Genomic DNA, 20,954 nt, shown 5'->3' on the forward strand with positions numbered 1-20,954 from the left:
TACTAAAGATTACAGTGTGCTAAAATACCAGCTTATCTTTGTCAGCTGAACACACACACACACACACACACACACACACACACACATTATATTACGGCCATGCATACACGGTGTAATTACCATCAAAAATAATTTTTAAAAACGACTTTGAAGTAATAACATGGATAACAAGTAATTATAACATAAAAAGACTTGTTTTTACCTCAGATGATCCAGTAGTTTCTCCTTTAGACGACGTCAAGATGAATGATGCATGGTGCTTCCTGCTGTTTTTCCTCTAGTGGAGGGAGGCGTCAACTCTTGATTTTTCCTTCATGTAGTAAAAGAAATTCGCGGCACAAATCCCTTAACCAATCATATCGGCAGAAAGCCTTTGAGGAAGTTCAATTGATAAAATTGCTTGGGGTATGGCAGAGTTATTAGACTGAACGTCATCGGTACTGGGGTACCGAATCTAGAGCGTGTGGTCTGCAAAGGGTTAACTGATATCCATTTTTAATACTGCCTTCACGCTGACTGTAAACTCAGAGGACCCGACTTAAAAAATCCTGATCTCCGAAAAAAAAGTGTGTTCATGACATCAGGTCGGAAAACAAATACAGGAAACGCATAAATAAGTTATAAGAATTGCTTACTATGGTTGAGGAAGAAGGAAAATGTCTCAGCGAGTGTTTCTTTCTGTAGTGTTAATTTTGTGATAAATTACCTTGCCTTTTTGTAATGAGAGTGAGACTTGCCTCTTGTGTTGTTGCAAGGGAGCCCGCCGTGGTTGGAGAATATGATAGTGACGGCAAGTCGGATACTTCAGGGCACAAGACTTCTGCACGAGTCTCTGAGCAAAAAATCTGACCCGATTTGTGACTGAGTTTGAGAGGCTATAATGGTTCAACATGCTAATAACAGGAATAGGACATCACCTGTGACATATTGTTAAATTGACAACACCAAAAATGTGTAGCCTCCCTTTGGATAACTGTGTGTTTCACATCACAAAATTATGATTTGTTATTAATTTTCTTGGGTAAAAAGTGCATAAATGCCGACTTATGGAAAGGGCATGGAAAGGGTGAGAGTGAGCCCTCATGCACTTCACAATTTCACATTGGGACAGCACTAAGCCCTTAAAGACTTTCATGGGAATGCACATCAAAGTCTGTGAGGGGGGACATTGAGATTCAGCCACTCTGTGTAAGCAGAAAATTTTACTGGGGAACATACAGTAGGACCCTGGGAACATAGGACCCTAGGAAGATAGGAACCTGGGAATATAGTTATGCTCCCCCACAATATCATGAATGAAAGGTTAAAGAGAAAGTCTGAAGAGAAAGTCTGATCTGTATTACATGTGGAGTAACTGATTATGGATATCAATTACTTGACAGTTTCAAGATATTTCTGAGAAAATTGTAGGTTCTTCTTTTGTGGGGAAGTGTATCAACAAATGTGTGCACATTTGTACGCTATATGAGCTTGTGCTGACGGCCCAGTACTCACAGGCGAATGGACAGAAGTCCTACAGAGCACATTCAGTTAGACCTCATTCTGCATTTGTATTCAAGAAGTTTTGAGCAAGCAGTACAGAAGACAGAGCTGGTGTCATGCCAATTCATCAGCACAAAACAGCTAAATAAAGACAAATGAACCTATATCATATGTAGATTTTTTGTTAATGGAAGCATGGAAGAGTAGAATCAGCTTTAATTGGTGACATGTGTGTTTTGACATATGCGAATGGAGAGAAGCCACTAAGACTGCAGTCAAATTAAGGGCACTATGTCAGTAAAGTAAGGTTTAATTAAAATAAGAGTTGGAGTGATTATAGTTCCTTTCTCACCTTTCCAAAGCTCCCTTTCCCAATGGCACGGAGAATTTGAAAATGGTCAAAATTCACTGCAAAGAAAAAAGGAGAGACTGTTATCCAATGCAGACACACATTTGGTGATTTGCTAAATACTGTCTATCCATGCTTTATTGTAGTTCTCTGACCTCAGTCCTCAGTTTTTAGTTTTTACTCAATATGTGTGGTCAACATCTGCTCAGAGATAAAGCTGGTCATTGTGGAACAGGTCATATGGGCTTGAAAATCAAACAGGATATGGACAACAAATAAGATAGAAGGGTATATATTATGCATGCCATGTGGTGTTGCCATCTACCAATTTAAGAAATTAAAGCACGTCTCCTAAGTCCCCCATCCCCTACTTCTGCAATAGCAGCATTATGCAGTTAATAAAATGTAAGAGTTAGGTCTGGTCGAAGGATTTATTCTTTTTTGATTGGACAAGAGACATTATAGAAGTAAAGATATCATAAGAAATATACACATTAAAACATGGCCGGATCTAGAATAGGGCTGGGAGGGACAATGCCCCCAAAAAAAAAAAATTCTTCTGCCCCACCTAATTGGTCAATTTTATTTGACAGGTATTGAATCTGCCAATCACACTTTTCTAATTAGCCCAGGCTGAATTTTGAGGCTGGTTGGATGGTATAAATATTGGAGCAGCAACGTACCCTATTCCACACTGTGTGCATAGCACTTGCTGTTACATACTTCAGTAGAGAGGGTTATCATATTTCCATAGAGGTTATAGGCCCTACTAGATAGGCTATAATATAGATTCTTACTGGTTTTAACTGTAGTGTTACTGTTTGTATTATTTTTGAATTGTATAATTCTTGTTTTGAATAAGGTTCGTTTTTTAGCTACTGTGCATTTTAGCTTTCTAAGCCAGTTAGTTTGTTAACATTGGTCATTTAATTCCTTAACTGTGTTATAAGCAGGGTGGGAATTTTACAGCGGCCACGTCATTGCTATTTTGAAAAACGGAGGTTCACAGGCCACTGTCATAGATAGTAAGGCCACTGTGGCCTTGGTGCCCCTTTCTTTCGATATTCTGCTTTGTGTCCGACTAGCGATTTTTATTTAGCCTATGGCCTGTCAAATTAAGCTTAGCGTTCACAACGCAAATTAATTTAAGTATTTTACGCAGTGGAGAAAGTGACAGCGCACGGCAAGAAAGAAAGTGCGTCCAAATTCACCCATTCTTTGCTGAACTACTCCCGAAGTAGACTACTCCTCACACAGATATCACATGTATCACATCACACGAAAGAGCTTTTTCTCAGCTTTTAAACGATGTTGTTGTTGTTGTGGTAAACGGTTCGCGAGAAAAGTAACTTAATTTAATCATATTACATTCCCCGCCATCTCCCTACCCATTCATCTCGGTGGAATACTTCACAAACTTTTCCCTCAACACATGACAAACCATATATCAGAAGAAACAGCAGACCTTACCGAACACAAAGGTGCATTCCCCTGTACAGTTAGCCATTCCAGAGTAATCCGTTTTTACATTTGCAGCAATGTCTAATGTCTCCAACTTTGGGCTTCAGGTTTCACAGTGTGTTTAAATTGTTCAATACATGATTTCATAACAGGCCAAATAAATGTTACAAATATCACCTCGAGCCTATATCTGTAAATATTAAAATCAGCTGACTAAGAGTTTGTCAAAGTAACCTTGAAAAAAAAAAAATGATCACAAACTGCTAAACATAGACTATTTCAGTTTCTTAAAGCTGAACTGTGCTTAAATTGTTCAACAATACATGATTTCATAACAGGCCAAATAGAAAATAAATCAAAGTTAAAGTCTGCTTTATTGTCAATTTCTTCACGTCAAGACATACAAAGAGATCGAAATTACGTTTCCCACTATCCCACGGTGGAGACAAGACATATTTTACCAATTAGGTCCACAGAAAAACATAACATTCAAGTAAACAATATAAAAAAGTAAAAATAAGAAGAAGGCACATACAATGAAAAAAATAAGAGCAGCAAAATTTGAGTTGAAATTGTGCAATTGTGCATACAGTAGACAGTCAATATAATAGTGGAAAAGTCAGGCCAATAAATGGCTGAGGTAGTTCTGTTTGACCTAAGTATGCAAGTGGCATAGTGGTGCAAGTTATGTAAGAGCAGCAGAAGTGTGTTCAGGACAACAGGACAACAACAACAAGTTGCAAAGTGTGCAAGTGTACAAGTGGAGTAGTGCAAATGTTAACTATAGTCTAGATATCTGATTAAAATCAGTTCTATGATTTACAGTTCTATGTAATATGTCATGTTTCATTTCATACCTTGATGCAGGTAATAAATGAAATACAAATATGTGCAGTGTTCCTATTAGCAGTTACCTTACCAGAATAAATATGGCTATGTAATATGAACAATGTATGAACAACATGTACAGATATGTGCAGTGACAGTACTACTTGAACTTAAAAGCTATTAAATAAGGGTTTTAAGGTGAAAAGTAATGCATTTGTAGGTGAAACTGAGCGGGCTATTCATTGTGCCCACCCCATTTCTATTTGCCCCCCCCAATCTGAGCAGCCTAGATCCGGGCCTGCATTAAAATGTGAGTGATGAAGATGCAAAGACAGGTAAGTGCACAAATTAATGTGCACAAATAGCCCTTTTAAATTTGAGAGTTGAGAGTAACAGTATCCATTGCTTGGCAGCATTTGGCGGAAAATACTCCAGTTGAAACTATTTTTTTTGGAACCTCGAATGAATAAACTAAATCAAAACTAGATGTACCACATAGCGGTACAAAATATGACCAACACTCAGTCCTGCACATTCTCTCCGCAAAAATAAATGACACTAGTCAATATTATGTCCCCTACTCTTGCAGGTTTTGCATGTATATGAGTGTGTGGATATATGTGTTTGCTTTTGTGTTTGTGCTTCTGTGTGTGTGTGTGTGTGTGTGTGTGTGTGTATGTGTATATGTGTTGTGCGTGTTCCTTGTGAGTGTGTGTGGGGGGGTAATGGGGTGTGCATATGTGTGAGTGTGTTTATGTGCATTTGTATGTGTATGTGTCCGATCACGGACGGGTGATGAATCAAAATCAATGGTTCCGTGTCATCTTTATGGGACTACATGCATACATCTTTCAAAGTCCCTGGAAGCATTGAAAAAATACTGGGAAATAAAACCATAATAAACTAAAGACACAATCTTGAATCTTTAAACTCATTTATTAAGAACAATACGACATTTGTAGTTGTGGGACTGGTAACGTTGGTAAAAGTATCCCCACGGCTGTCAAAACTCACAAGTTGTTTTGAGGTATATGGGGATGTGTATGCTAAAATGGTTGAATTATACATTTCACTAGCCTGGAAAACCAGACCCAAAAATCTAGAAAGATTTAGGGTCTGGCTATGAGTAATGAAAATGGTCCAACTCGAGGGGCAGCATCAAGCATGTATTTCAAAATATCACTGCACGCAATTGGATAACACTACGACCAATGTTTACTGACTGATTCCGGACTTCGACGTTGCAGCATTGTCGTCATCTGTTTAGCTCGCCTCTGGCCCGCCTATATCAGATACACCGATGTGATTGGTGCAGCTCAGCTCCAAGGGCATGGGTAATGAGCATCATTACTGATTGCCAGAGTACGGAGCCCCTAAGGGGACATGAGCAAAATAAAATCTAAAGTTTAGTTTCATGTGCTCACGTGAAACTTTCATGTGCTCACATGAAACTTTTATGTGAAAAGGTTTTGCGTGCGCACACAAAACCTTCATTTGCTCACATGAAAGTTTCACGTGTGAGCACATGAAACTAAACTTTACTTTTTTTTTTGCTCATGTCCCCTTATAGTAGAGGTCCTGGGTAAGATTTGTATGCACTTCATTTAGCAGAGAATATCTCAACTGTTATAGACTAATATGACCCCATTGAACAACGTGGGATGTGTGCCAAAATCTCTCACCAGGACGAAAGTCCTGAAAATGATGACACAGATGACACTATTATCACACTATGAACAGATGACACTATTATCACACTACAGGTGAATTGGACTTTTTTCCCCTTTATAGATATCCCCATACATTTCTACCAGACTAATCTTCATATTAAGAGAAATACTTTTTGTATTACACTTTGCCTAAAAAATAAAATATGCAAATGAGGCAATATCTCATTAAATATGCATACATATAAACCCTTGAAGCTACAGATTTTCTGAGGTGATCACAATGTTCACAGTGACCATAATTATAAGGTCTTAGAAGAATGTAAGCATTCTGATTTGATAAAGAAAATGGCTAAAAAACAGTCAACCTATTACATACAGTGGGTCCCAGTTAAGTTTGGACGGGTTCCTTCATGAATCATGCACCCCATTTTCTCAGCAGAAATGGCACAAACTGCAGTTGACACAAACAACCACAAGGTGTCACTTGGGAGTTCTGCCACAACTATTTTTGATGCGACTTGACTTAACTGCTTCCATGACGCAGTGAGCCATTACCAAACATATATGATAATACAATAGCGTGAGTTTATATATCTTATACCCTATTTGTCACGGTTACTTATAGATTTGATAGTGTAATGATAAGCGCATGAGACTTTCAGCAGGGGCACGGGAACTTAAATTGATCACGGTAGTTTAAGCTTACACTTAAACAGACAAAACATTCTAATATGAAAATGTAGATGCAATTGTTGTAAAATGGTGTAGCTCCTTTAAGAAAGCCCCGTGCGCAGGGATGGAGAGAGAGAAAGCGAGAGGGGATATGTGTGTTAGAACTTAGATGCGTGTGGAAAAAGTAGACGTGCTGTTGAGACTGGAGCAAGTCATATTCAAAATAATGCAAAAAATAAATCCGCAGATAAAACCAATTATCCTCATTCATTGCAACCGCAGCATGCCTGCTTGCCGACGTTCAAACGAAAAAGATATCAAAGCACCTTTTGCGTTTGAATGTAGCACAAACATTTTTTTTAAACAGCTGGACAAATGATTTAGCTAATTGATTATAGCCTGTACACCAGCAATTGTTGAACATTTACCTGTACAAGTGCATTGACAGTAGCCCAGCCTAACAAGCATGTTGCATGTTGTAGGCCTACTGTAGAAATTTCACTTAAATTGCAAATCGCAACATGCCTGCTTGCCGACGCTCAAACGACAACGAAAAATATCAACAAGAGGGTTGAGTCTGAATGACACGGAGTTCAGACTCGTATTGCTTCTCATAACCATCTATAAAAAAAGTTTTCTTTTATTTTTGAGCACGTCCGAATCCCAGGACATGGGATGACATAACACACACTGGACCTTATAATAGGCTCGAGATATAATTCCAAAGGGGGCAGATATGGGCCTACTGCACTTAGGCCTAAAACTTAAAAAGATTGAACGAAGCTTCCCGAAATTTGAAATTGCGATCAGTGACTGGCATCGGGTGAACGGCTTTTTTCGTTGAACAGGCTAGGCTATTAAAAACTATTTGGCGCACCTCAATGTCACAAGAGAGAAAGGGCTCTTCCTTCTATGAATTGAAAAAGACGTTAGGCTACCTGCAAACTGGCCTATGATTTCATTGCTGAGTTTGCGGCAAAGCAAGACAATGTTTTTTTTCCTGAGTCAGGATATGGCGAGTCAGTGTCATTTATTTGTCCAATTTTAGCCTACAGACCAGTTTCTATAGTGCACATCTTATCAACAGTTTGAATGTCGTGTGTGTTTCTGCTCATTGACAAATACCGTTCAGCACAATGATTCATGCCCAATTAATTTCCCCTGTTAAAGTGTTCGCCTTTGTTACACTATTTGGTTTCGTGATGTAGCCTATGATAAACACCATATGGCCAAATATGTGACTCAGCTAATGTTATAGGCTATACAATTTCCCCTCTTAAAGACAAGCTGGTGTAGCTTATTAGACTAGGCTACTATTAAAATATATAATGTTTAGCGTTGATGTTTTTAAGTAGTAAACTTATTCACGTTCAATTGCAAGACAGTATGCCTAAAAAAAGATCCCCTTCTTATACCGTATGCACCCTCATCTTCCCTCACGCACCGCACGCGTGCACATCATAGACAGTAAAAGATATGGACAGAGTCATCACGTAGACGTCAATCGAGGCGGGTGAAGCAAATTTCAACCGTTTCCTGTTGGTCGACGAGGCTTTCTTGCAGGGCTCAGGGACGAAATGTAACATAGGCACATAGTCTGACTTGTGTAACTCTTGTGATAGCTGCGCCGAGAGTTTGGGTATGTAGCCACTTACTTCGTTACCACCATGTCTACATTACTGTTCTAAATGTCCTAGTTGTTCGTAGATAAATGTGACTTAATATAAACAGCACTCGCCACATTCATAGCCTAGGCTACTGTCAATCCATCAAAACTTCGCTGAAATGTTGTGCTCCGATGCTTTCGTTCTTATCCAGAGAATACGGTTATTTTGCTCCTGTGCGACGCTTTCACCCACTCTGGCTGTATGCTTATTACGTCACTTTAGCATTGATTTCGGAAAAAAGTTTATTACTCAGTCTGTAAGTCATTCAACATCACATAATGTTGTATTACTCCGGAAATAGAAAAAGTTCATATAAAGGCTTAAAACGCTTCAGCTGTAACGTTATTTGATGTCAAAGTGGCGCCAAAATTGAATGGGCTTCAATGGGGATGGCTAGGTGAACTGGTCTACTATTTAGCCTCAGATCCGCCATAGTGTCTACGTTCGCCTCCGCCCTTGGTGCACACACACACACACACAGGTTGCTAGGTTACCATAGCAAATAGGCTCACCCCAGAAATTATTTTTAGTAGCCTAATGGTACAATTATTTGTTAGTAGCCTAATGGTAAAATTATTTGTTAGTAGCCTAATGGTAAATGCTGCAGGTGTAGAAATCTACATAAAACAGATATTTACTTTAATGTCAGGTCGAGATTACATCATGGAACTTAAATTGCTTTCCCTCTTCTCCCTCCCAGCACTTCACAACATAGTATGGACAGCTAAGTCATGCACAAGAGGCTGCAATTTTACAGAGAGCATTTTGAACATTATTTAATTGTTGGCACTGGCACTTATAAACACTAAATGGGTAAATTGCAATAAATGGGCTTAGTTTTGGAGCCAAATGTTGGAGCTAGAATAGGCCTAAATACCTCTGTGCCAATTGCTTGATCATTTTACAGCCATGTCATTTTCGTTATGCATTATTTGTTTTGGTTGTTTAAAAATGCAACAAAAAAAAATATCCGATTAATCGATCGATAAAGTGCTAGATTAATCGATTACAAAAGGAATCGATAGCTGCAGCCCTACTGTTAAGGCACTCGATAGGCTATATGGTAACGAGCTGTGTGCGCCTGGAAAGACAATAGAAGATGCTTTCTGAATAGCACAGCGAAGACGGCTCTGGTCATCCCATACCCTCCCCCCACTTCCTAGCCTACCATTATGACTTGTTGCCGTTTTGGGACATTACGCTTTTTCACGTTAAGCCCCCCACCCCACCCCCTTCTTTCACAAGCAGTGGGGGAGCGCGGGGCACAAAGTAACACTTTTTGGTAGACAAAGTCAGGACAGATATTTTAGAGAGAAGGAGAGACGCCGGTGCAGCTCAGATGTCTTCTTAATTTTCTTTATTCTTTAGTAAAAGGTGCAGAACATTATTCAACTTTGACTAACGTTTCGATGTGTCGATGTTTTTGACTAACAAACATCGAAACGTTAGTCAAAGTTTAGTTGATCTGCACCTTTTACTAAATAATAAAGAAAATTAAGAAGACATCTGAGCTGCACCGGCATCTCTCCATCTCTCTAACACTTTTTGGCTTTGGCTAAATATTTCTAAAATCATTTGAGTTTCACTAGTCACGTGTTTTAACAAGCAACACTTGTTATTGAACTAATAACAGACGTGTGTCGAAAATTGACTTTATTTTCCATACGGAGAAATAACATGCAGAGTCTAACCAAGGTCAATCTTGCCAAAAAAGCCAAGTAGTGCAAAACATCACAAAACTAACTAAACTAACACGGGCATATTTTTGTAGGCTATTGCAATCATTGTAGCATATAGTTGTAAGAGCGCGTAACAGTCGTTTTACTCCCCGTATGCGCTCATCATAAAGAACGTTTAACATGTCCCCAAAACAGCTATCAATTAATCACCAAACGTCTTATAAACAAGTCTTGCCAGGAGCAACACCTTGCAAAAAATGATAACAATTCTGCCCTACAAAGGCAAAAGACATTAACTCGCCAGAGTGTGAAATTGAGAAAAATGACTTTAAAGTTTTTTTGTTGTCCAGCCAATTGTATGATAGGTAGGACACTGAAAATTTGCCAAGTAATTGTCATAATGAATACATGTATCTACATGAAAAAAATCAGCTCAAACTTGACCTTTGACCCTTATTTGGAAGTTACTGTATTCTGCCTTTGCATTACCTGCAAAACAATAATGGGTCATACAAAGGCAAAATACCTTAACTTCTAATTTATTGACCATTTGGACTTTTATCACTCTATAGAAACATTTATATGATAACAATGATAGCCTTAAGATAACATTTAGTGAGTTTTGTCTAGTAAGGCTTAATATTAGGCCTCCATCAACAGAATATTACAAAATACAAAATAATGAGAAGGCTACACTGGAACATTTTAAAACTTTATCGTTGTACTTAATTTAAGTAAAATAACACTTTAAGAGCCAGAAAACCAAAAACAGCCACAACATGATCCAAGCCAATGCCATTGGAAACGTATGCAATTACAGGAATTTTGCTACTCATGGACACATAATAATTTACTGTCTGTGTCGTATGGGCGGGAGGAGTCACACATTGATTGGATTTCTTTCTTGACAAATTAAAGGGACATCGACTTTAAGGACATGCTGTGTAGTTTTGTTCGTATGGGAGTCAAATATTTTGCAACCAACACTGTCTAGCTTTAGCTAATAGCTTACTCATAGCGACACTTAAAATTGAATGACAACATCCTAACAACGTTGCACTTTGATAGATTTTAGGCTAGCTAGCCTGCACATAATTATATTGCTAATGGGCTTGCTGAAAACTTGTGATGGATTTAAACAATGGATTTGTCTTCTCAGTGGATGTTGTTTTCCATGGATTTTTTAAAGGTAAGCTGCGATCTAAATTCTATCTGCTGGGTTAGTTTGTGTGCGACATGTTCTCCTCGCCCGGGAGGGACGGGAGGTGTATCGGAGGCCCCCAACCCACTCGCTTTGTTTTCTGCCAGTGAGTGGACTTGCAGATTGGCAGGCAGCTAGCCACCCTGTATGGTACGAGAAAACGGTACTAGGCTACTAGTTAATAGTATCCAGGCTTTGGGACATTTATGGTGTCTTACAGTTGCCTGGCACAACATCTATCATGTAGGCTATTTGTGGATCAGGAACAGTTAACTAGCTAACTAGGCTACATCCTAGCTGAATTTCACAAAAATCTGAAGTAGTTAATGCTAGATAGTAAAACAACCACTGCAACATTTTCTTTTCACTTTATTGAAGTGTGGCTGAAGTGCTTCAATTAGGCCTACATACAATACATAGGCATAAGACACTCTGCCTTTGTTTTACCCACCACCAATGTTAATATGGTTTGCTGCGCTGAAATTAGGGTGCACTGTAACTTAATTCCAGCGTTCTATAGAGCCGCGAAACAAAGCTAAAGAACCACAACTGATGTTACGGGCTATGCCTTGGCTTACCCTCTGCTTTTTGAAGTTACGGCAAAAACAGCATCTTATTTTGATAAGAAAACAACAAAATTGACTCAAGATATTTGTCCACATGATAAAATTGATGCCCATTGTTCCAAAAATGACAAAAACTCATTTTTGATAAAATTGAAGTTACGGCCTTTTGCCTTTGCACGGCAGAATAGGTCTAGGCCTTTATATGGCTCTGCTCCTGCCTAGATTCGAACTCAGAACTGCCTGAAAGTTGCAGACCTGTTCTGGAAATACGTGTATTAACCCACTCGACCGTCAGACAACGCTATCTGCTTCGAGTAGGCCTATTGGGTACTGTAGCCTACACTGGTTGCTGTGGACAGTCTTGAGTGACCGAATTCGTTTTCCTTTGTCATATGACTGTCATTTTGTTAACATTACTGTTAAGGAGATGCTGTAGGCAAAGGCTATATTTCAACCTTGTTAGTGTAGTAAAAAAAATCAGAACTATTCACAAGGTTTCTGGGCAGCATATTTATGTTCTGTTAGCAAGCGAACTTCTCATGACTGCCGACAAAAGTAGCCTACTGCCAGCTGACGAAGCTCTCATTTTAAAACATTACTGAGACACTGTACAATCAAGAAATCTTGCCACTGAATCCAAAACTATATTTAACATTATGTACAAATCTTATAGGCTACAGTGGACTAGCATGTTGCAGGGGCTGCTAAAAACACAGAGAAACGCACTGAAAACTCGGCCAATCACAGCCCTTGCTGTCGAATGCTCCGTCCGGTTCGACCGTGGAACGCCACAGCGGACTATGCTGCCCCTAAGCGGCTGTAGTTGTACTTACATTTCACCCAGCTGCGTGAATCACCTTGATGGTGAATGAAGTGTCAATTCTTAACTGGGACCCACTGTATCACGGGCGAAATGTCAGACTACAAGGCAGCATCATACAACCTACGGAAGACCATTAAAGAGGCCAAGCGGCACTATAGGGACAGAGTGGAAGCCGACTTCAATGAGGGTGATCCAGCTCGTGTATGGAAAGGACTGAGAACCATCACAGGCTTTGAAAGCAAGTCTCCTTCAGTGATGAAAGTGAGTAACTCCCTTGCCAAGGAGTTAAATGCTTTTTATGCACAATTTGAAGACTCTTCAACTCTTCACCCTTACTAATAGAAGCGGATGAGAACAATAGTGAGGAAACTCCATTCACTGTCTCCAAGTATGATGTGAGAAACATGTTTTAGAAGGCGAAGTGCAGGAAAGCTGCAGGACCAGATGGCATATCTGGAAGGGTACTGAAATCCTGCGCTAACCAGCTAGCCCCTGTTTACACACATTTTCAACACGTCATTGGCTCAAGCTACCGTTGCAGCATGCTTTAAGAAGTCCACTATTGTACCTGTGCCAAAAGCCCATCATGCCTAAATGACTACCGCCCAGTGGCCCTGACATCAACAGTGATGAAGTGCTTTGAAAAGCTTGTGAAGAATTTCATTTGCTCGTCTTTACCAAGCTCCTTCGACCCCCTCCAGTTTGCCTATAGAACCAACAGGTCAAGAGATGATGCCATCTCCAACCTCCTGCACACCACCCTAAACCACCTGGAGGGAGGAAAGGGGAAGTATGTGAGAATGCTGTTTATTGACTATAGTTCAGCATTCAATACGATAGTCCCCCACACTCTGGTTACAAAGATTAAGGCTCTTGGATTAAACAACACCATTTGCAAATTAATTCACAGCTTCCTCACTGACCACTCACAGGTGGTCAGGGTGGGTGGTCTGACATCTGATACCTTAACCATCAGCACAGGTGCCCCCCGGGCTGTGTTTTGAGTCCTCTGCTGTATAACTACACCCATGACTGCAGAGCCAGCAGCAGTCACACCTCCATCATTACATTTGCAGATGACACAGTGGTGGTGGGCCTGATCAGCAACAACAATGAACAGGCCTATCTGAACCAGGTGGATGAGGTATCACAGTGGTGCCAGTCCAACAACCTCACTTTGAATGTCAGCAAAACAAAGGAAATGGTGGTGGACTACAGGAAACAACAGAACAGAGCTTACACTTCACTTAAGATCAGTGGGCTGCCAGTGGAGAGAGTCACAAGCTTCAAACACCTGGGAGTACACCTCACTGACGATCTAACATGGACTGTTAACACCCAGCACACACTGAGGAAATCTAGGCAAAGACTGTACTTCCTACGTCAGCTGAGGAAGTTCAAAGTATCAGCACCCATCTTGAAGGCCTTTTACTCCTCAGTTGTGGAGAGTGTCCTGACAAGTAGCATCATCACTTGGTATGGGAACTGTACAGCCCGTGACTGCAGTGCCCTACAGAGAGTGGTGCGATCTGTCGCACGTACCTTCAGAGCACCTCTCCCTACCCTGCAGGAGACCTACAAGAAAAGACTATGTACCAGGGCCCAAAGTATTGTAAAGGACTCGTCACATCCTGATCATGGACTTTTCAAAAGACTGAGGTCAGGCAAACGTCTCTGCTGCTACAAGACCAGAACAGAGAGACTGAGGAGGAGCTTCTATCCTCAAGCAATCCGTATCCTGAACACACACAAGACTATATAAACGTTTTTTGTTTTGCTTTCTTACACACTTGCACATGGACTGTACACACACTGCACTTTTTATTTTCTCTTGCTATTTATTAAAATATTTGTTGATCTTTCTTTCTTCACACTTGCACAGAAAAAGCTGAACACCAAACGAAATTTCACTACATGCTTTACGTTAGTATTGCTATGTATGTGACAAATAAACCTCCTTGTATCCTTGTTGTATCCTTGGTTATTCCTTTGCTGTTTCTGGGTTTTTGCCGGATTTGGGCTCGCATTTTTCACTACACAGCTCCCCCTGCAGCGATAGCAAGTGACTGCTACGCTAAACCCCCACTAGCTAGCGAGCTAGCCATCAAGAAACCAAGCTAAACACATACAGGGCTCACAATAAAATGGTCGAGCAAACACATGGTTCAAGAGACTATCAAACCACATTACAAAGACAAAGTTTACGCAAGGGTAGGCTACTTACAATTTCAACAGCAACAAAGCCAAGTCAGCGTCCGTTTTGAAGTCTTCAGAGTCTCTCACTTGACGCCATTCCTCAAAAGCTCGTCCTATGTTCACTCGTGTCTGGTGTCTTTTTTTGTCAAACTCCCTTTTCTTCTTCTGTTCCTCCGACAGTCAATTCTTGGGTCTCTTATTTGTCGATTGATCCATGATGAATGCAACAATTGCCTTGCAACTGGCTGTTTATATCTAGCCGGTCCCATGTTTGGGGGTGTGTCTGCCGTAAAGCATTTTCGAAACTATAATCTGACTACATTTGATTTGACGCGATTGGATACTTCCGCTGAGTCACATCCGGATTTCCACGGAGAAGCGATAGGGGGAGACGAAGCACCCACCAAATGACCCAGAAAGTGTTGTAGAACCATCAAAACGACTCTCAACCTGCATAATTAAGGTCATTTTTGCTAAAATTGTTGCATAGTGCTTCTTTAAATAAATAGTGGAGAATAAAAGGAGAGAAATAAGCAATATTACACCATTTGCCCTCATAGCGCACACACACTTTATGAATTCAGGGACCTGATGGCCCAGGGAAAGAAACTGTTTATCCGTCTATTTGTCCTGCTCTTGAAGCACCTGTATCTCTTGCCAGAGGGCAGGAGGTTGAACAGGTGCTGTCCTGGGTCTGAGGGGTCGGCAGTGATTGCCCCAGCTCTCCTGAGACACCGCATGCTGCCGAGGTCTTCTAGCAAGGGTAGGGGACTTCCAGTGATGTGTTGTGCCATCTTTATGACCCTCTGCAGGTTCTTTCTGTCCGCCACAGTGCAGTTGGCACACCAAGCCGTAATGCAGTACGTAAGGACACTCTCAATAGTGCTGCGGTAAAATGCCACTAACAGTTTCTCCTCCAGATTGTTCTATTCTGAGTATCCTCAGGAAGTCCTTTTTTACCACCGCGGATGTGTTGACAGTCCATGAGAGGTCCTCGACTAAGTGTGTCGCAAGAAATTTAAAGGAGGACACCCGTTAAACACAGTCCCCATTAATGCACAGTGGGGCTGGTTTCCCCCTGTGTTTCCTGAAGTCTATGACCATCTCCTTAGTTTTGCTGGTGTTGAGCAGCAGGTTGTGGTCAGAGCACCAACCTGCCAGCTTATTGACCTCGTCTCTGTATGCAGTCTCATTCCTTCCACTGATGAGGCCGATGACCGTAGTGTCATCGGCAAATTTAATGATGGTATTGGAGGGGTGGATGGGTATGCAGTCATGGGAGTGCAGGAGAGGGCTCAGCACACAGCCCTGGGGAGAACCTGTGCTAAGGGTCAGGGTGGAGGAGCAGATGGTGCCTACCTTTGCCGTTAGAGGGCGGTCAGTCAAGAAGTTCTTGATCCAGGCACAGATGGAGGGGGGAGAGCAATGTTGGTCAGCTTGTCCATCAGGATGTCAGGGATAATGGTGTTGAATGCCGAGCTGTAGTCTATGAACAGCATCCTGACGTAGCTCCCTGGCTGCTCGAGGTGGCTGAGTGCTGTGTGAAGAGCTGTAGCGATGGCGTCCTCTGTAGCTCTGTAGGCAAACTGATGTGGGTCCAGGTTTGAGGGGAGATGGGACTTGAAGTGGTGTAGGATGAGCCTCTCAAAGCATTTCATGACTACTGATGTTAAGGCAATAGGTCTGTAGTCATTGGGGCACTTTGGGGCAGGAGTCTTTGGGACAGGGATGATGGTACAGTAGCTGACTTAAGGCACAGGAGGATGGTAGCCTGTGACAGTGAGAGGTTGAACAACCTGGTCACGACTCCCACTAGCTGGTCAGCACAGGTGCAGAGTACTTTCCCGAGTACACCATCCGGACCGGCTACTTTCCTGGTGTTCACAGTCTTCAGCACATGCCTCACCTGATGTTCCTGGAGTGTGAGTGGGCTGTGACTGGAGGTCTGTGGTGGCCGTGCGGCTGTGTGTGAAGCCTTTGTCTCGAAGCGGGAAAAGAAAGTGTTCAATTCTTCAGCCAGCGATGCGTCAGCGACGGTAGTGGCGGGTGTGGAGCCTTTGCAGTTGGTGATGCTCTGTAGCCCCTGCCACACCAGCCCCGGGTTTCTGTTGGTGAGATGGTCCTCCACTTTCCGCTTATAAGCCACCTTGGCAGTTTTGACGCCTCTCAGCAGCTTTGCCCTCGCCACGCTGTACTGTTCTTTGTCACCTGACTTGAAGGCAGAGTTCCGGGTTCTCAGGAGTGTCCAGACATCCGAGGTCATCCAAGGTTTTTGGTTGGGGTAAATATGAATGCGCTTCTCCACAGTAACACTGTCAGTGCAATTCTTGATGTAGAAACAAACAGTCTCTGTGTGCTCCTGTAAATCGAGATGTTCAAATATGCTCCACTCAGTGCGCTCAAAGCAATCTTGAAGCTGAGAGAGTTCCTTCAGGCCAGATGTTCTGCATTTGTTTATGGTTGCGTACAGCTGAGAGAGCGCTGTGCTAACATTTACATCTGGTGGGATATACACAGCAGTGATGATCACCGTTGTGAGCTCTTTGGGCAAGTAAAAGGGTCTACACTGTACAGACATTACTTCCAGATCAGGGGAGCAGTGATGTGTGTATGACCCTGAACATGAAATATATAGCCTACATGTATACTTAGCATTTTGTGATCATTAACCTGTTGAGGAGTACGATCACAAATATGTGATGAGCCGCGGCTGGGCCCCTGGGAGTACGATCACAAATATGTGATTAGAACGTTCCTTGAACCGAGAGTTCCGCATTATGACGCGACAATTATGCTACACTCGGGGACTTTTCTGCCAAGAAAAATTTTCCAAAATAACTTAACAAGGAATTTTCATTTGTAACATAGTTTTTATTGAATATACATTACATGTGTTGCAGTTATGTATGGTCTTACATCTTTAACTGTCAGTGATGAAGTTATCCAACATTACCGATGACGTACCGTCACTTGCCCAGCCAAAACACCGACACAAAACAGTTTGTAAGATCGATCTCAAACATTCACAGCTAAAATCCAGTGTCGCGTTGTAAGTAATTATATACAAAACATTACTGATGTACAAGGACATAAGAAAGCTTCAGTTTCCGGAGCGTTCACTGAAATGCAAGCAACGAGCTAAAGGCTAATAGGGCGCCGCCATCTTTGTTTACATATCGTAAAAAGCTAAGATAGCTGCGCCAAGGGGGTATAAAAACCGGAATACATGTACTTTTAGCGACAGCAAATTGTGTGACAAATAAAATAACAAATAAAGCATTATCCCACACAATACTTGTATGTGTCATACCTTAATCGTTAGCAAATCAAGTTAGCAACATGTTCATTCATTTACCTCAGAGCTTATAGAACGAAATCGTTCATTCGCGATTAAGATTTTTGTAGCAGACACAAAGCACTCGTTAAAATTATGTGTAAAATGGCAAATAGGGGACTTACAGATGACCAGGTCATGGAGATGCTCTTTTCTGACGATGTCCCAATAGTTCCTATAAGTTCAGAGAGTAAGTCTGACTCTGATGAGGAGTTAATACCTCAGTTTGTGGAAGAAGTCTTGGTACCTATTCCGACGGATGAAGTGCCTCCAATCGAGGAACTAAGATGGCAGGAAGCCAATGCCAGCTATGTGCCAGGTGAATTTCATTTTGATGGCTCTAGGAGTGGTGTTCAGGCAAACCTGCCTCCGACCATATCAGAGGCAGAATGTTTCAAACTGTTTATGTCGGAGGAGCTGGTGGGCAAGATAGCTAATGAGACAAACAGATTTGCAGATCAGCTCAAGCAGAGGGTTGGTGTTCAAGGGAAACTTCAAAAATGGGTGAACACAACAGTGGCAGAACTCTACATGTTCTTTGTGACCATCCTTCTCATGGCAACAGTGAAGAAAAAGGCCCTGAAAGATTACTGGAGCACAAACATCATGTATTCGACCTCCTTTTTTTTCACTCTGTTTTCCCAAGATCGTTTTCTGCTTCTTCTGCATTCCCTCCACTTCGTTGACAACACCATCTTGGACCACACTAACCCTCTTGTCAAAATCATACCCATATTCTCCTACTTGACCACACAGTTCAAGAAAGTTTTTGTGCCATTCCAAAACCTATGTATAGATGAGTCACTGATGTTATGGAAGGGCAGGCTTAGATTTCGCCAATACATCCCGTCGAAAAGGCACAGGTTTGGAATCAAATTTTTCATCCTTTGTGATGTGGAAACCAGCTATGTGCAAGACCTCATTATCTACACTGGCGCTACAACAGACATTGATAATATTGATGGCCTGGGTGTGTCTGGCTCTGTGGTTGTGTCAATGTTGAAAGATTATCTAGGAAAGGGGCATGTCTTGTATGTGGACAATTGGTACAGTAGTCCAACATTGTTTTTATATTTAATGAAGCGTGGGACAGGAGCCTGTGGGACTGTGAGGGCAAAGCGAAAGGGAATGCCTACTTTCAGTAAAGCAACGATGGCTGACTCAGGAAAGGTGGACATCATCACAGGACAGAGGAAGATGAAGCCCTCCTGTGTCCTTGATTACAATAAACAATAAATATGGGGGCTGTGGACCGCTTTGACATGCGCAACAGCTTCGTGGAATGCACAAGAAAAACCTTGAAATGGTACAAAAAAGTGTTTTTTCACTTTCACCTGTTGGGGCAGTACCACACTACATGGCATGCCTCCACCGCTGGGCGCCCATCAATGGACAATCCACTCCGCCTCACAGCACGCCATTTCCCCTCCGAAGTGCTGCAGACAGATGCCCAAGGAAAAAGCACAAGGCGGCACTGCAAGGTCTGCCAACACGGCACGCGAAGGCCCCGGCAGAGGAAGCTCACTCGTGTCTTCTGTGCTCCATGCAACACTGCATTGTGTGCAACTCCATGCTTTGAGTTTCACAACCTGAAATATTATTAAAAATACAGTTATCATATTGATCATTAACATTAATTGTAGTATTATAGTTCATCATTTTAATTAAACTATAAGAAGTCAATCCTATATATAAATAATCCTGTATATATCCTACACATAGCCTACCATATAAATCGTCCTAGTGTTTGCTGATTAAAAAAAGTTTCCCTGAGCTCGGGCTTTTAAACCTATCCACTGTGTCCATGTCTACCTTTCTCCTTACAGTGTCGACTCCTTTACAATATACCATATAAATCATCCTACGTGTTGTAATTCAATTTCGACAGTTGAGGACAAAGTAACATGTAGGCCTACTGCATAGCCTACATTGCCTCGGTTCCTTGCTTTAGTCTACGTTACTTAGTAGCAGGCTACGGTTACTTTGTAGCAAGCTAGGCTACTTGCTAGGTCAGCTGTCAACATTCAACATTGAAAATAAGGGAGTACTACACTAACTAAACGAGAATATATTCACACGGGAAGACTGGGGGAAAGTTAAAATAGGCCACGTGAGAAAACGTACAGCACATTGCAACATTAACGTTAGCCATCTAAGATATAGTGGAACAAAATATGGAAATACACTTACCATTTCATCATCTATGCCTGCTGTTACTTTGGTTTTTGTGAGTTGATGATAGCCTACTCCACAATTTGACATCCACAATCTTCAATGAGGAAAGTCTTTCCGAAATACTAAGCTATCAAACAACACGTGAAAATTATCTGACGCGTGCAGTTCATGAAGCATGCATGAGTAAACAACAAACAAAGTTGTTCGTGGTTGGTCACGTGATTGGTGTCTTGGTCAGAGGTTACAGGATTTTGCAATTATATTATGTTATATTATATAAGATGTAAAGATAATGTGTGTGTTCTACAAGTTCAAAATGATAATAGTGTTGATATCTCATTAATACACCTGGGTAAATCTAAACATATGCTATTGCCGTCAGCTGTTCTTTTTAAATATTGCGTTATCTTGCAAATTGCAGCCTGGCAGATATTCTTGGTTTGATCAGTGATCCCGAATAGAATGGTGAATTTATTAAGCAAAAATAATTTCGTGAGCCAGACTTTCACAGCGAAACGTGGGAATATTCTTAATTGCCCTACAAAGAACACTGAAACTATAGAACGTTCGAGTAGAATTCTAGAAGGAGCCAGTAAAATAATTCACTCTCAGGGGAACGGCATTGTCTTAAAGAATTCACTCCTCAACAGGTTAAGGCTGCTTTTGACAAATTAGTCATGAGCTGTATATCCTCTGATTTTTATATACAGATATCTAGGCGATATTTGTAACATTTATTTCGTATTTGGCCTGTTATGAAATCATGTACTCATGTAATCATGTAGTGGGTATCAGTTAAGTTTGGACGGGTTCCTGCATGAATCACGCATCCCATTTTCTCACAGAAAATG

The 20,954-nt window shown here is 41.3% G+C and overlaps 1 protein-coding gene across 3 annotated transcripts in view; it reads right to left on the reverse strand.

Moving 5' to 3' along the window:
• The window catches only part of LOC125311500 (serine/threonine-protein kinase 32C-like), a 284,135-nt gene that overhangs the window by 245,424 nt on the left and 17,757 nt on the right, over positions 1-20,954 (reverse strand). For all 3 annotated transcript variants that reach the window (XM_048269621.1, XM_048269623.1, XM_048269622.1), the window contains exon 2: positions 1,835-1,890. In XM_048269621.1, the coding sequence (XP_048125578.1) occupies positions 1,835-1,890 (56 nt within the window). The remainder of the gene's footprint in view (positions 1-1,834; positions 1,891-20,954) is intronic.

This window comes from Alosa alosa, chromosome 18 (genome assembly GCF_017589495.1).
Source record: "Alosa alosa isolate M-15738 ecotype Scorff River chromosome 18, AALO_Geno_1.1, whole genome shotgun sequence".
NCBI classification, from domain to species: Eukaryota; Metazoa; Chordata; class Actinopteri; order Clupeiformes; family Clupeidae; genus Alosa; species Alosa alosa.